Raw genomic sequence first — 15,881 nt, 5'->3', positions numbered from 1 at the left:
TATACCTGGGTTGGGGTCAATTCCAATTTAATTTGAAATTCAAAATGTAAAACTAAATTTTACTCATGAAGCGGAGAATTTACATTGAATTCAATTAAAGTTTTAACAATCTTCAAGTTATGGAATTGTGTTTGAATTGGAATTGTAAAAAAAAAAAAAGGAATTTAATTGAATATCTCTACATTTCACAGTTAATGCACTTAGTATCAAAAATTGACTGCAGGGTTTGTTTTAAAATGATTTAAAGTTGCATTTTTATGTCCAGTATAACGTCATTGTTCTGACAGTGTAATGTTCAGCCTAACAGCCTGAGGGAATTTAATTGGAACTTGTGGAATTGTTGTGGATAATATTGAATTGGCAATTACATTTTTTATTTTTATAACCTAACATTGGAACTTGGAGGGATTGAATTTTCACAGAATTCAAAGACTAACCTGGAATTTGAATTGAGTTTACAGGGACAGGGAATTTAATTAGAATGTAATTTGTTGAATTAATCGCAACCCTGCTGTCCACCTCACCAGAGATTTCAGAGTTTGTTAGACCATCATAAGGTATGACAATTATTATTGCAATAATTACTTTATTTATGCTCTCAGTATGGCCATCTTTGTGAAAAATGTGTAAAACCCATCGTGTATCACGCTTACGCTTTCTTTGAATGCTCTCATTGGGCATCACCTTCAGGTATAATGCATTATAATGCATTGTAAGACCTGTCATAAGCAGGTACGACCCCCATATTATCATCTCATCATCTCATAATGATCCTGACTGAATTAAAAACAGCCATTTGGAAGATGTTTAAAATGTGCTACATAGAAAGACAAAACTTATTTTGAGCCTTACACATTATACTGGTCCCTTGGAGAAATCGATCCCACAACCATTTATACACTGAGTGTACAAAACATTAAGGACACCTGCTTTTTCCATGACAGACTGACCAGGTGAAAGCTATGATCCCTTATTGATGTCACTTGCTAAATCCACTTAAAATCAGTGTAGATGAAGGGAAGGAGACGGAGGGAAGGAGTTAATGAAGGATGTTTAAGCCTTCAGACAAGAGAGACATGTATTGTCTATGTGTGCCATTCAGAGGGTGAATGGGCAAGACAAAAGATTGAAGTGCCTTTGAACGGGGTAAGTTCAAGTACACATGTTTGTGTCAAAACTGCAATGCTGCTGGGTTTTTAGGCAGCATTGCAGCTTCTTCTACAATGTAGAAAAAAGTAAAAGTAAAGAAAAACCCTTGAATGATTAGGTGTGTCCAAACACTTGACTGGTACTGTATTTATACACACAGCACCAGTCAAAAGATTGGACACATCTACTCATTCAAGGGGTTTTCTTAATTTTTACTATTTTCTACATTGTAGAGTAACAGACATCAAAATTATGAAATAACACATATGGAATCATGTAGTAACCAAAAAAGTTTTAAACAAATCAAAATGCATTTTACATTTGGGATTCTTCAAAGTAGCCACCCTTTGCCTTGATGAGAGCTTTGCACACTCTTGGTATTCTGTCAACCAGCTTCACCTGGAATGCTTTCCCAATGCTTCACCTGGAATGCTTTCTTGAAGGATATGTATGCTGAGCACTTGTTGGCTGCTTTTCCTTCACTCTGAGGTCTAACTCATCCCAAACCATCTCAAATGGGTTGAGGTCCTGTGATTGTGGAGGCCAGGTCATCTGAAACAGCACTCCATCACTCTCCTTCTTGGTCAAATAGCCCTTACATAGCCTGGAGGTGTGTTGGGTCATTGTCTTGTTGAAAAACAAATGATAGTGGGACTAAGTGCAAATCAGATGTAGAATGGTGTGGTAGCCATGCTGGTTAAGTGTGCCTTGAATTCTAAATAAATCACTAACAGTGTCACCAGCAAAGCACCCCCACACAATCACACCTCCTCCTCCAAGCTTCACGGTGGGAACCACACACGCAGAGATCATCTGTTCACCTACTCTACGTCTCACAAAGATACAGCGGTTGGAACCAAAATTCTCAAATTTGGACTCAGACCAAAGGACAGATTTCCACCAGTCTAATGTCCATTGCTCATGTTTCTTGGACAAAGGAAAGTCTCTTCTTCATTTTGGTGTCATTTAGTAGTGGTTTCTTTGCAGCAATTCGACCATGAAGGCCTGATTCACGCAGTCTCCTCTGAACAGTTGATGTTGAGATGTGTCTGTTACTTGAACTTTGTGAAGCATTTATTTGGGCTGCAATTTCTGAGGCTGGTAACTCTAATGAACATCCTCTGCAGCAGAGGTAACTCTGGGTCTTCCTTTCATGTGGCGGTCCTCATGAGAGCCAGTTTCATCATAGCGCTTGATGGTTTTTGCGACTGTACTTGAAGAAACTTTAAAAATTCTCCATATTGACTATTCATGTCTTAAAGTAATGATAGACTGTCGTTTCTCTTTGCTTATTTAAGATGTTCTTTCCATAATATGGACTTGGTCTTTTACCAAATAGGGCTATCTTCTGTATACCAACTTTACTTTGTCACAACACAACTGATTGCCTCAAACGCATTAAGAAGGAAAGAAATACCACAAGTGAACTTTTAACAAGGCACACCTGTTAATTGAAAGGCATTCCAAGTGACTAACTTATGAAGATGGTTGAGAGAACGCCAAGAGTGTACAAACTGTCATCAAGGCAAAGGAATCTCAAATATATTTTGATTTGTTTAACACTTTTTGGTTATTACATGATTCTATATGTGATATTTAATAGTATTGATGTCTTCACTATTATTATACAATGTAGAAAATTGTATAAATAAAGAAAAACCCTGGAATGAGTAGGTTTCCAAACATGATGTTATGATGTTACTTCTATATATTTCACACACACACACACACACACACACACACACACACACACACACACACACACACACACACACACACACACACACACACACACACACACACACACATACATGTAATAGCATTATACAGTGCCTTCAGAAAGTATTCACACCCCTCGACTTTTTCCACATTTTGTTGTGTTACAGCCTGAATATAAAATTGGTTATATTTAGATGTTTGTCACTGGCCTACACACAATACCTCATAATGTCAAAGTTAAATTATGTTTTTCGAATTGTTTACTCATGTCAATAATTATTCAACCACTTTGTTATGGCAAGCCTGAATAAGTTCAGGAATAAAACATTGCTCACAAATAGTCACAAATAAGTTGCATGGACTAACTCTGTGTGCAATAATAGTGTTTACAAATATTTTTTAATGACTACCTCCTCTCTGTACCCCACACATACAGATAATTTTAAGGTCCCTCAGTCGAGCAGTAAATTTTAAACACAGATTCAACCACAAAGACCAGGGAGACTTTCTAATGCCTCGCAAAGAAGGGCACCTATTGGTAGATGGGTAAAAATAAAACAAAGCAGACACTGACTACCCTTTCAAACATGGAGAACTTATTAATTACACTTTGGATGGTGTATGAATACACACAGTCACTATAAAGCTACAGGCGTCGTTCCTAACTCAGTTGCTGGAGAGGCAGGAAACAGCTCAGGGATTTCAACATGAGGCCAATGGTGACTTTAAAATAGTTACAGTTTAACGGCTGTGATAGGAGAAAACTGAGGATGGATCAACAACATTGTAGTTATTCCACAATATTAACCTAATTGACAATGAAAAGAAGCCTGTAAAAAAAAGCCTGTACAGAGTACAAATATTCAAGAAAATGTATTTTGTTTGCAATAAGGCACTAAAGTAAAACAGCAAAAAATATGGCAAAGAAATTAACTTTATGTCCTGAATAGAAAACATTATGTTTGTGGCAAATCCAACACACCACTGAGGACCACTTTTCATATTTTCAAGCATTGTGGTGGCTGGATCATGTTTTGGGAATGCTTGCCATCTGCAAGGACTAGGGAGTTTTTTGGGATAAAAATATACTAAATAGAGCTAAGCGCAGGCAAAACCCTAAAGGAAAACCTGGTTCAGTCTGCTTTTCACCAGACATTGGGAGACAAATTCACCTTTCAGCATGACAATAACCTAAAACACAAGGCCAAATACACTGGAGTTGCTTACCAAGATGACGTTGAATGTTCCTGAGTGGGCTAGTTACAGTCAGACTTAAATCTGCTTGAAAATCTATGGTAAGAATTGAAAATGGCTGTCTAGCGATGAACAACAACCAACTTAACAGAGATTGAAAAATTTGTAAAAGTATAAAGTGCAAACATTATACAATCCAGTAGTGCAAAGCTCTTTGAGATTGACCGATAAAGACCCACAGCTGTAATCACTGCCAAAGGTGATTCTAACATGTATTGACTCAGGGGGTTGAATGCTTACCTAATCAAGATATATTAGTGTTTTATTTTTCATATTTAAGAGTTTTTATTACACTTTGTATTTTTTGATAAAGAAAATGCAATTAAATCAATTTCAATCCCACTTTGTACAACAACAAAATGTGGAAAAAGTCAAGGGGTGTGAATACTTTCTGAAGGCACTGTATCTGCAGGCTTTAGGCCAAATTGAAGTGTTACCATAAGGGGTTCTCAAAAACCCACCGGGGATGTTGTAGATCTGGCGACGGCCATCATGCTGGATCCGACTGCTGCCACCGCCACCACTACTGCTGCCACCTCCTCCTCCGCAGCGCTGCTTCCCCGTCATCCCCAGCAGGCCACTGGCCACGGAGAGCTGGGATGCCTGGGCGAAGTTGGAGAGGACGCCCCTCGCCGAGCTGGAGAGACCCCTCTGCATGGAGGCCTGAGGCTGGGGAGCCTGAGGGAGCAGAGAGTGGAGAGAAAGTGGAGGAAATCAGTGACCTCTAGACACATCAGTTCAGTCAAAAATGTTTGTTTTTTTGTAACATTACAATTTAAAACATAATATGATACTGTGCCAGAGCATGGTCTACAAACGCTGCCAACTAAATCAAATCATGGTCACATACACATGGTTAGCAGATGTTAATGCGAGTGTAGCGAAATTAACTTAAAGCAGGAAGCACCAGTGACTCAGTCTATAAAAAAGTGGTCAGATGAAGCAGATGCTAAACTACAGAACTGTTTCGCTATCACAGACTGGAACATGTTCCGGGATTCTTCCGATGGCATTGAGGAGTACACCATATCAGCCACTGGCTTTATCAATAAGTGCATCGAGGACGTCGTCCCCACAGTGACTATACGTACATACCCCAACCAGAAGCCATGGATTACAGGCAACATTCGCACTGAGCTAAAGGGTAGAGATGGCGCTTTCAAGGTGCGGTACTCTAACCCGGACGCTTACAAGAAATCCTGCTATACCCTGCAACGAACCATCAAACAGGCAAAGCGTCAATACAGGGCTAAGATTGAACCATACTACACTGGCTCAGATGCTCGTCTTATGTGGCAGGGCTTGCAAACTATTACAGACTACAAAAGGGAAGCACAGCCGCGAGCTGCCCAGTGACACCAGCCTACAAGATGAGCTAAATCCCTTCTATGCTCGCTTCGAGGCAAGAAACACTGAGGCATGCATGAGAGCATCAGCTGTTCCGGACGACTGTGTGATCCTGCTCTCCGTAGCCGACGTGAGTAAGACCTTTAAACAGGTCAAGATACACAAGGCTGCGGGGACAGATGGATTACCAGGGTGTGTGCTCCGGGCATGTACTGACCAACTGGCAGGTGTCTTCACTGACATTTTCAACATGTCCCTGAATGAGTCTGTAATACAAACATGTTTCAAGCAGAACACCATAGTCCCTGTGCCCAAGAACAAAAAGGCAAACTGCCTAAATGACTACAGACCCGTAGCACTCACGTCCATAGCCATGACATGCTTTAATGGCTCACATCAACACCATTATCCCAGAAACCCTAGACCCACTCCAATTTGCATACCGTTCAAACAGATCCACAGATGATGCAATCTCTATTGCACTCCACACTGGACAAAAGGAACACTTATGTGAGAATGCTGTTCATTGACTACAGCTCAGCGTTCCAACACCATAGAACCCTCAAAGCTCATCACTAAGCTAAGGATCCTGGGATTAAACACCTCCCTCTGCAACTGGATCCTGGACTTCCTGACGGCCACCCCCAGGCGGTGAGGGAAGGTAGCAACACATATGCCATGCTGATCCTCAACACTGGAGCCCCCCAGGGGTGCGTGCTCAGCCCCCTCCTGTACTCCCTGTTCACCCACAACTTCATGGCCAGCCACAACACCATCATTAAGTTTGCAGACGACACAACAGACAGGCCTGATCACCGACAACGACGGGACAGCCTATAGGGAAGAGGTCAGAGACCTGGCTGGGTGGTGCCAGAATGACAACCTATCCCTCAACGTAACCAAGACTAAGGAAGTGATTGTGGACTACTTCTGTGAGGAGGCCTTTCTAATCGACCTGGCCCGGGTATCCTGGAAGGACATTGACCTCATCCCGTCAGTTGAGGATGCCTGGTCATTCTTTAAAAGTAACTTCCTCACCATTTTAGATAAGCATGCTCCGTTCAAAAAATGCAGAACTAAGAACAGATATAGCCCTTGGTTCACTCCAGACCTGACTGCCCTCGACCAGCACAAAAATATCCTGTGGCGGACTGCAATAGCATCGAATAGTCCCCGCGATATGCAACTGTTCAGGGAAGTCAGGAACCAATACACGCAGTCAGTCAGGAAAGCTAAGGCCAGCTTCTTCAGGCAGAAATTTGCATCCTGTAGCTCCAACTCCAAAAAGTTCTGGGACACTGTGAAGTCCATGGAGAACAAGAGCACCTCCTCCCAGCTGCCCACTGCACTGAGGCTAGGTAACACGGTCACCACCGATAAATCCATGATTATCGAAAACTCCAAACTCGAAAGCATTTCTCAACAGCTGGCCATGCCTTCCGCCTGGCTACTCCAACCTCGGCCAACAGCTCCGCCCCCCCCGCAGCTACTCGCCCAAGCCTCTCCAGGTTCTCCTTTACCCAAATCCAGATAGCAGATGTTCTGAAAGAGCTGCAAAACCTGGACCCGTACAAATCAGCTGGGCTTGACAATCTGGACCCTCTATTTCTGAAACTATCCGCCGCCATTGTCGCAACCCCTATTACCAGCCTGTTCAACCTCTCTTTCATATCGTCTGAGATCCCCAAGGATTGGAAAGCTGCCGCAGTCATCTCCCTCTTCAAAGGGGGAGACACCCTGGACCCAAACTGTTACAGACCTATATCCATCCTGCCCTGCCTATCTAAGGTCTTCGAAAGCCAAGTCAACAAACAGGTCACTGACCATCTCGAATCCCACCGTACCTTCTCCGCTGTGCAATCTGGTTTCCGAGCCGGTCACGGGTGCACCTCAGCCACGCTCAAGGTACTAAACGATATCATAACCGCCATCGATAAAAGACAGTACTGTGCAGCTGTCTTCATCGACCTTGCCAAGGCTTTCGACTCTGTCAATCACCATATTCTTATCGGCAGACTCAGTAGCCTCGGTTTTTCGGATGACTGCCTTGCCTGGTTCACCAATTACTTTGCAGACAGAGTTCAGTGTGTCAAATCGGAGGGCATGCTGTCCGGTCCTCTGGCAGTCTCTATGGGGGTGCCACAGGGTTCAATCCTCGGGCCGATTCTTTTCTCTGTATATATCAATGATGTTGCTCTTGCTGTGGGCGATTCCCTGATCCACCTCTACACAGACGACACCATTCTATATACTTCCAGCCCGTCCTTGGACACTGTGCTATCTAACCTCCAAACGAGCTTCAATGCCATACAACACTCCTTCCGTGGCCTCCAACTGCTCTTAAACGCTAGTAAAACCAAATGCATGCTTTTCAACCGTTCGCTGCCTGCACCCGCACGCCTGACCAGCATCACCACCCTGGATGGTTCCGACCTTGAATATGTGGACATCTATAAGTACCTAGGTGTCTGGCTAGACTGTAAACTCTCCTTCCAGACTCATATCAAACATCTCCAATCGAAAATCAAATCAAGAGTCGGCTTTCTATTCCGCAACAAAGCCTCCTTCACTCACGCCGCCAAACTTACCCTAGTAAAACTGACTATCCTACCGATCCTCGACTTTGGCGATGTCATCTACAAAATTGCTTCCAACACTCTACTCAGCAAACTGGATGCAGTTTATCACAGTGCCATCCGTTTTGTCACTAAAGCACCTTATACCACCCACCACTGCGACTTGTATGCTCTAGTCGGCTGGCCCTCGCTACATATTCGTCGCCAGACCCACTGGCTCCAGGTCATCTACAAGTCCATGCTAGGTAAAGCGCCGCCTTATCTCAGTTCACTGGTCACGATGGCAACACCCATCCGTAGCACGCGCTCCAGCAGGTGTATCTCACTGATCATCCCTAGAGCCAACACCTCATTTGGCCGCCTTTCGTTCCAGTTCTCTGCTGCCTGTGACTGGAACAAATTGCAAAAATCGCTGAAGTTGGAGACTTTTATCTCCCTCACCAACTTCAAACATCTGCTATCTGAGCAGCTAACCGATCGCTGCAGCTGTACATAGTCTATCGGTAAATAGCCCACCCATTTTTACCTACCTCATCCCCATACTGTTTTTATTTATTTACTTTTCTGCTCTTTTGCACACCAATATCTCTACCTGTACATGACCATCTGATCATTTATCACTCCAGTGTTAATCTGCAAAATTGTAATTATTCGCCTACCTCCTCATGCCTTTTGCACACAATGTATATAGACTCCCCTTTTTTTCTACTGTGTTATTGACTTGTTAATTTTTTACTCCATGTGTAACTCTGTGTTGTCTGTTCACACTGCTATGCTTTATCTTGGCCAGGTCGCAGTTGCAAATGAGAACTTGTTCTCAACTAGCCTACCTGGTTAAATAAAGGTGAAATAAAATAAAATAAAACTACAGGAAAAGGAGGACCGAGTACGCCCTCATTCTCATCGATGGGACTGTAGTGGAGCAGGTTGAGAGCTTCAAGGTCCTTGATGTCCACATCAACAACAAACTAGAATGGTCCAAACACACCAAGACAGTCATGAAGAGGGCACGACAAAGCCTATTCCCCTCAGGAAACTAAAAAGATTTGGCATGGGTCCTGAGATCCTCAAAAGGTTCTACAGCTGCAACATCGACAGCATCATGACTGGTTGCATCACTGCCTGGTACGGCAATTGCTTGGCCTCTGACCGCAAGGCACTACTGAGGGTAGTGGGTACGGCCCAGTACATCACTGGGGCTAAGCTGCCTGCCATCCAGGACCTCTACACCAGGTGGTGTGAGAGAAAGGCCCTAAAAATTGTCAAAAGACCCCAGCCATAGACTGTTCTCTCTACTACCGCATGGCAAGCGGTACCGGAGTGCCAAGTCTAGGACAAAAAAGGCTTCTCAACAGTTTTTATTTCTTTACCTACCTATTGTTCACCTAATACATTTTTTGCACTATTGGTTAGAGCCTGTAAGTAAGCATTTCACTGTAAGGTGAAATTCGTCGCAAGTGACAAACTTTGATTTGAAATGTTTGTGCTTCTAGTTCCGACAGTGCAGTAATATCTAACAAGTAATCTAACAATTCCACAACAACTACCTAAAACACACAAATCTAAAAGGGATGGAACAAGAATATGTACATATAAATATATGGATGAGCGATGACCGAGCGGCATAGGCAAGATGCAATGGATGGTATAAAATACAGTATATACTTATGAGATGAGTAATGTAAGATATGTAAACATTATCAAAGTGACATTATTTAAAGTGACCAGCAATACATCTATTAAAATGGCCAATGATTCAAGTCTGTGTGTAGGCAGCAGCCTCTCTGTGTTACAGCTTCAGTCTCTCGGTCCCAGCTTTGATGCACCTGTACTGACCTCGCCTTCTGGATGGTAGCGGGGTGAACAGGCAGTGGCTCGGGTGGCTGTTACCCTTGATGATCTTTTTGGCCTTCCTGTGACATCGGGTGCTGTAGGTGTCCTGGAGGGCACGTAGTTTACCCCCAGTGATGCTTTGTGCAGACCGTACCACCCTCTGGGGAGACTTGCGGTTGTGGGCGGTGCAGTTGCCGTACCAGGCGGTGATACAGCCCGACAGGATGCTCTCAATTGTGCATGCCCCTACCTCCTTCCTATAGGCTGTCTCATTGTTGTTGGTAATCAAGCCTACTATTGTTGTGTAGTCTACAAACTTGATGATCGAGTTGGAGGCGTGCATGGCCACGCAGTCATGGGTGAAAAGGGAGTACAGGTAGTTGAGCACGCACCATTGTGGGGCGTTAGTGTTGAGGATCAACAAAATGGGAATGTTGTTTCCTACCTTCACCACCTGGGGGCAGCCCGTCTGGAAGTCCAGGACCCAATTTCACAGGGCGGGGCTGAGACCCAGGGCCTCAAGCTTAATGATGAGCTTGGATGGTACTATGGTGTTGAATGCTGAGCTGTAGTCAATGAACAGCATTCTTACATAGCTATTCCTCTTTTCCAGATGGAAATATGGCGGTGAGCAGTGTGATGGCAATTGCATCGTCTCTGGACCTGTTGGGGCAGTATGCAAACTGAAGTGGGTCTAGGGTGGCGGGTAAGGTAGAGGTGATATGATCCTTGACTAGTTTCTCAAAGCACTTCATGTTGACAAAAGTGAGTGCTACGGGGTGATAGTCATTTAGTTCAGTTATCTTTTTCTTATTGGGTACAGGAACAATGGTGGCCATCTTGAAGCATGTGTGGATAGCAGACTGGGATGGGGAGAGATTGAATATGTCCATAAACACACCAACCAGCTGGTCTGCGCATGCTCTGAGGACGCGGCTAGGGATGCCGCCTGGGCCAGCAGCCTTGCGACGATTAAAACGTGTAAATGTCTTACTCACGTCGGCAGTGGAGAAGGGGGTCCGGTAGTCCTTGGTAGCGGGCCGTGTCGGTGGCACTGTATTATCCTCAAAGCGGGCAAAGAAGGTGTTTAGTTTGTCTGGAAGCAAGACGTTGGTGTCCGTGAAGTGGTTTTCTTTTTGTAGTCCGTAATTGCCGGTAGACCCTGGAACATACATCTCGTGTCTGAGCCGTTGAATTGCGACTCTACTATGTCCCTATACCGGCATTTCACTTGTTTGATTGCCTTGGAGGGAATAACTACACTGTTTATATTCTGCCATATTCCCAGTCATCTTTCCATGGTAAATGAGGTGGTTCACGCTTTCAGTTTTGCGTGAATGCCGCCATCTATCCACGGTTTCTGGTTAGGGTAGGCTTTAATAATCACAGTGCGTACAACCTCTCCAGTGCACTTCCTTATAAACTCACTCACCAAATCAGTGTATAAATGGATGTTATTCTCTGAGGCTGCCTGGAACATTTCCCAGTCCGTGTGATCAAAACAATCTTGAAGCGTGGATTCCAATTGGTCAGACCAGCATTGAATCGTTCTTGTCACAGGTACATCTTGCTTGAGATTCTACCTATAGGACGGTAGGAGCAAAATGGTGTCGTGGTCGGATTTGCTGAAGGGAGATAATATGGTTGGCATTTGAATGTAAGGAATTCTAGGTCAGGTGAACAAAAGGACTTTAGTTTCTGTATGTTGTTATGATTACAACATGAGTCGTTAATCATGAAGCACACACCCCTGCCCTTCTTATTCCCAGAGAGATGTTTATTTCTGTCGGCGCGACGCATGAAGAAACCCGGTGGCTGTACCGACTCCGACAACATATCCCGAGAGAGCCATGTTTCCGTGAAAAAGAGAATGTTACAATCTCTGATGTCTCTCTGGAAGGCAACCCTTGCCCTAATTTAGTCTACCTTGTTGTCTAGAGAGTGGACATTGGCGAGTAATATACTCGGAAGTGGTGGGTGGTGTGCACGCCTTCGAAGTCTGACCAGGAGGCCCCTCCGGCTACCTCTTCTGCAGTGACGTTGTTTTGGGTCGGCCTCTGGGTGGTGGTGCGAACAAAGGAGCCACTTCGGGAAAGTCGTATTCCTGGTCATTATGTTGGTAAGTTGAGGTCACTCTTATATCCAATAGTTCTTCCCGGCTGTATGTAATAACACTTAAGATTTTCAGTCTACTTTTGAGGTCTGACAACAGCTGACAAATTAAGGTTTCGCAGTGAACTGTCACTTTAAGGTGTCTAAGTGTAGACCCGTTACCTGACGCAGGGCATGATGTCGGATCATGGTCTCGGCCTTGCTGACATTGGGAACTGTCTGAGCCGTGCTGGGTGAGAGGGCCGCCTGCTGCTGGAGCCTTTGCTCAATCTCCTGTTAAACATGAGGAGAGAAAGAGATAAGGGTTGAGACAATGGACAACATATGGAAAACAAATTGTGGGACAAGGAGTGGGGGTGAGAAACAGACAAGAAATTAAAGTACAAAAGCACACACACACACACACACACTTGTAAAAAGTCATTGATGCTTATTATATTTATTTATTTAACAAAGTTATGCAACACCCAATTCCCCTATGTGAATAAGTAATTGCCCCTGTACACTCAATAACTGGTTGTGCCACTTTTAGCTTCAATGACTGCAGCCCCAAATGCTTCCTGTAGTTTTTGATCAGTCTCTCACATCGCTGTGGAGGAATGTTGGCCCACTCTTGCATGCAGAACTGCTTTAACTCAGCAACATTTGTGGGTTTTCAAGCATTGACTGCTCGTTTCAAGTCTTGCCACAACATCTCAATTGGGATTAGGTCTGGACTGTGACTAGGCCATACTGAAACCTTAAAAAAAGAAAAACATTTTTTTAACCATTTTCCTGTTAACTTGATTGTGTGTTTTGGATCATTGTCTTGCTGCTAGAGCCAGCTGTGCTGCAGCTTCAACTCACAGACAGATGGCCTGACATTCTCCTGTAGAATTCTCTGATATATAGAATAATGAATGGTTCCTTCTATTAAGGCAAGTTGTCCAGGTCCTGTGGAAGCAAAGCATCCCCAAACCATCACACTACCACCACTATACTTGACCATTGGTATGTGGTTCTTAAAGTGGAATGCAGTGTTTGCCAGACATAAATGTTACCCCTTGACTTGTCCAAAATGTTGACTCAAGTTTGCCAAAAAGCATCTGGAAGCACCTGGATGATCATCAAGACTCTTAGAAGAATGTTATTTGGACAGCCGAGTCAAAAGTATAACTTTTTAGATGACATTATGCCTGGCGAAAACCAAACACTGAATTCCACAGTAAGAACCTCAACCTGGCAGTGTGATGGTTTGGGGATGCTTTTCTTAATTGGTTTTACCCCTTTTTCTCGCCAATTTCGTGGTATCCAATTGGTAGTTAGTCTTGTCCCATCGCTCGGGAGAGGCGAAGGTCGTGAGCCATGCGTCCTCCGAAACAACCCAGCCGAGCCGCACTGCTTCTTGACACAATGGCCGCTCAACCCAGAAGCCAGCCACACTAATGTGTCTGACACCACCGTCTCAGCGTGCATTGCAACCAGCCCGCCACAGGAGTCGCTAGAGCGCGATGGGACAAGATCATCCCTGCCGGCCAAACCCTCCCCTAATCCTGACGACGCTGTGCCAATTGTGCACTGCCCCATGGGTCTCCCGGCGTGGCCGGCTGCGACAGAATCTGGACTCGAACCAGGATCTCTATTGGCACAGCTAGCACTGCGATGCAGTGCATTAGACCACTGCGCCAATCAGGAGACCCGGGGATGCTTTTCTGCCTCGGGACCTGGACGACTTGCCTTAGAAGGAACCATGAATTCTGCTCTGTATCAGAGAATTCTACAGGAGAATGTCAGGACATCTGTCTGTGAGCTGAAACACAGCTGGGTCATGCAGCTAGAAAATGATCCAAGACACACAATCAAGTTAACATGAAAATGGATAAAAGGCAACGAATTTTATGTTTTGGAATGGCCTAGTCACAGTCCAGACCTAATCCCAATCGACATGTTGTGGCAGGACTTGAAACAAGCATTTAATGCTTGAAAAACCACAAATGTCACTGAGTTAAAGGAGTTCTGCATTCAAGTGTGGGCCAAAATTCCTCCACAGCGACGTGAGGGACTGATCAACAACTACAGGAAGCATTTGGGGCGGCAGGTAGCCTATTGGTTAGAGCGCTGGACTAGTAACCGAAAGGTTGCAAGATCAAATCCCCGAGCTGACAAGGTTAACCCACTGTTCCTAGGCCGTCATTGAAAATAAGAATTTGTTCTAGACTGACTTGCTTAGTTAAATAAATGTTTTAAAAACAAAAAATTAAAGGGCTGCAGTCATTGCAGCTTAAGGTTGCACAAGCAGTATTTGACTGTAAGTAGGCAATTACTTTTTCACACAGGGAAATTGGGTGTTGCATAAATTTGCTAAAAATAAAATAAGTATATATATTTTTTGTTATTTGTAAACTCAGGCTCCCTTTATCTAATACCAGGTTTTGGTTGAAGATCTGATAACATTCAGTATCAAAAATATGCAAAAATAGAGAAAATCAGAAAAGGGGCAAATACCTTATCACAGCACTGGATCTCTTTAATCCATGCCATTACATGTGAAAAATAAAATCTGGGCACCTATTCATAAATTGGAATGTGGATCTAGGATCAGTTGTCTTTTAGATCAGATTACAGTGATCAGACCCCTTCCCTTTTTCCACATTCTGTTACCTGACAGCCTTATTCTAAAATTGATTTAAAAATAAAACATTTAAACAATCTACACACAATACCCCATAATGACAAAGAAAAAACAGTTTTTTTAGTAACTTTTCAAATGTATATAAAAAAAAATCCAGAAATATCACATATACATTAGTATTCAGACCCTATACTCAGTACTTCGTTGAAGCACCTTTGGCACCGAGTACAGCCTCAAGTCTTCTTGGGTATGATGCTACACACTTGGCACATGAGTTTCACCCATTCTTCTTTGCAGATCCTCTCAAGCTCTGTCAGGTTGGTTAGGGAGAGTCGCTGCACAGCTTTTTTCAGGTCTCACCAGAGATGTTTGATCGGGTTCAAGTCTGAGCTCTGGCTGGGCCACTCAAAGACATTCAGAGACTTGTCCCGAAGGTGTTGTCTTGGCTGTGTGCTGAGTAAAGGGTCTGAATACTTATGTAAATGTGATATCTGTTTTTTATATATACATTTGCTAAAACTGTCTAATAAACCTGTTTATGCTTTGTCATTATGGGGCATTATGTGTAGATTGATGAGAAAAAAAAACAATTTAATACATTTTAGAATAAGGCTGTAATGTAGCAAAATGTGGAAAAAGTCAAGGGGTCTGAATACTTTCCAATACCTGTAGAGCAAGCCCTGTTAAAGCCCTGTTAAAGCCCTGTTAAAAGGGGTCGAGCTAACCTGCTCCTGCTGCAGGGCCTTCACGAATGCGTTCTTCAGTCTATTGGTGTGCTCCGCCTTCAGGGCCTTCTTCTGATTGGACGTCATGCACTGCTCACAGAGGATACGCCCGCCCTTCTCCTGCTTCCAGTGGGGTGTGAAGTCGATCCTGCACTGGCCGCAGAAGAAGGGCTCCATGCGCGACAGCGTCCCCCGCAGCTTACCTGATGAGAGGCAGGAGAGAGGAATTTATTAAAGGTTTTGATTCTTGAGGGGGTCAGTTTAAACTAACTGTCCTGTGTTTACAGATTTCTATGAAATATTAGCTAGAATTAATTACAAAATAGTTTCCTTCCAAAGTTGTTTCATTATTTTCATAAATGTATGCTTTGGCCACAAATATGAGTATAGGATAAGTTAACAACATTATTTGGGTATGAGTTAACAGAATATAGATTATAGATAGATTTTACTGGACAGCATGGTGAGGTGCAGAATCACTAATCTTGATCATATAATGAGTAGTTATTTGGGATGCGGTGTGATTTGTAGATTTGTAGTGGTGCCTGTCCAGTG

General features: G+C 43.6%; 1 protein-coding gene across 2 annotated transcripts in view; it reads right to left on the bottom strand.

The window, feature by feature from the left end:
* The window catches only part of LOC112264675 (transcriptional repressor p66-beta), a 51,425-nt gene that overhangs the window by 4,833 nt on the left and 30,711 nt on the right, over positions 1-15,881 (bottom strand). The window contains exons 8-10 of one of the 2 annotated variants that reach the window (XM_024441442.2): positions 15,327-15,529; positions 12,153-12,263; positions 4,560-4,800 (exon numbers count right to left, since the gene is read on the bottom strand). In XM_024441442.2, coding sequence (XP_024297210.1) covers positions 4,560-4,800; positions 12,153-12,263; positions 15,327-15,529 — 555 coding nt within the window. The remainder of the gene's footprint in view (positions 1-4,559; positions 4,801-12,152; positions 12,264-15,326; positions 15,530-15,881) is intronic. The other variant, XM_024441443.2, reaches the window with a different exon arrangement.

Source organism: Oncorhynchus tshawytscha, linkage group LG13 (assembly GCF_018296145.1).
Source record: "Oncorhynchus tshawytscha isolate Ot180627B linkage group LG13, Otsh_v2.0, whole genome shotgun sequence".
Lineage (NCBI taxonomy): Eukaryota > Metazoa > Chordata > Actinopteri > Salmoniformes > Salmonidae > Oncorhynchus > Oncorhynchus tshawytscha.
Note: the sequence above shows the minus strand (reverse complement) of the source record. Positions and strands in the feature narration are given on the sequence as shown.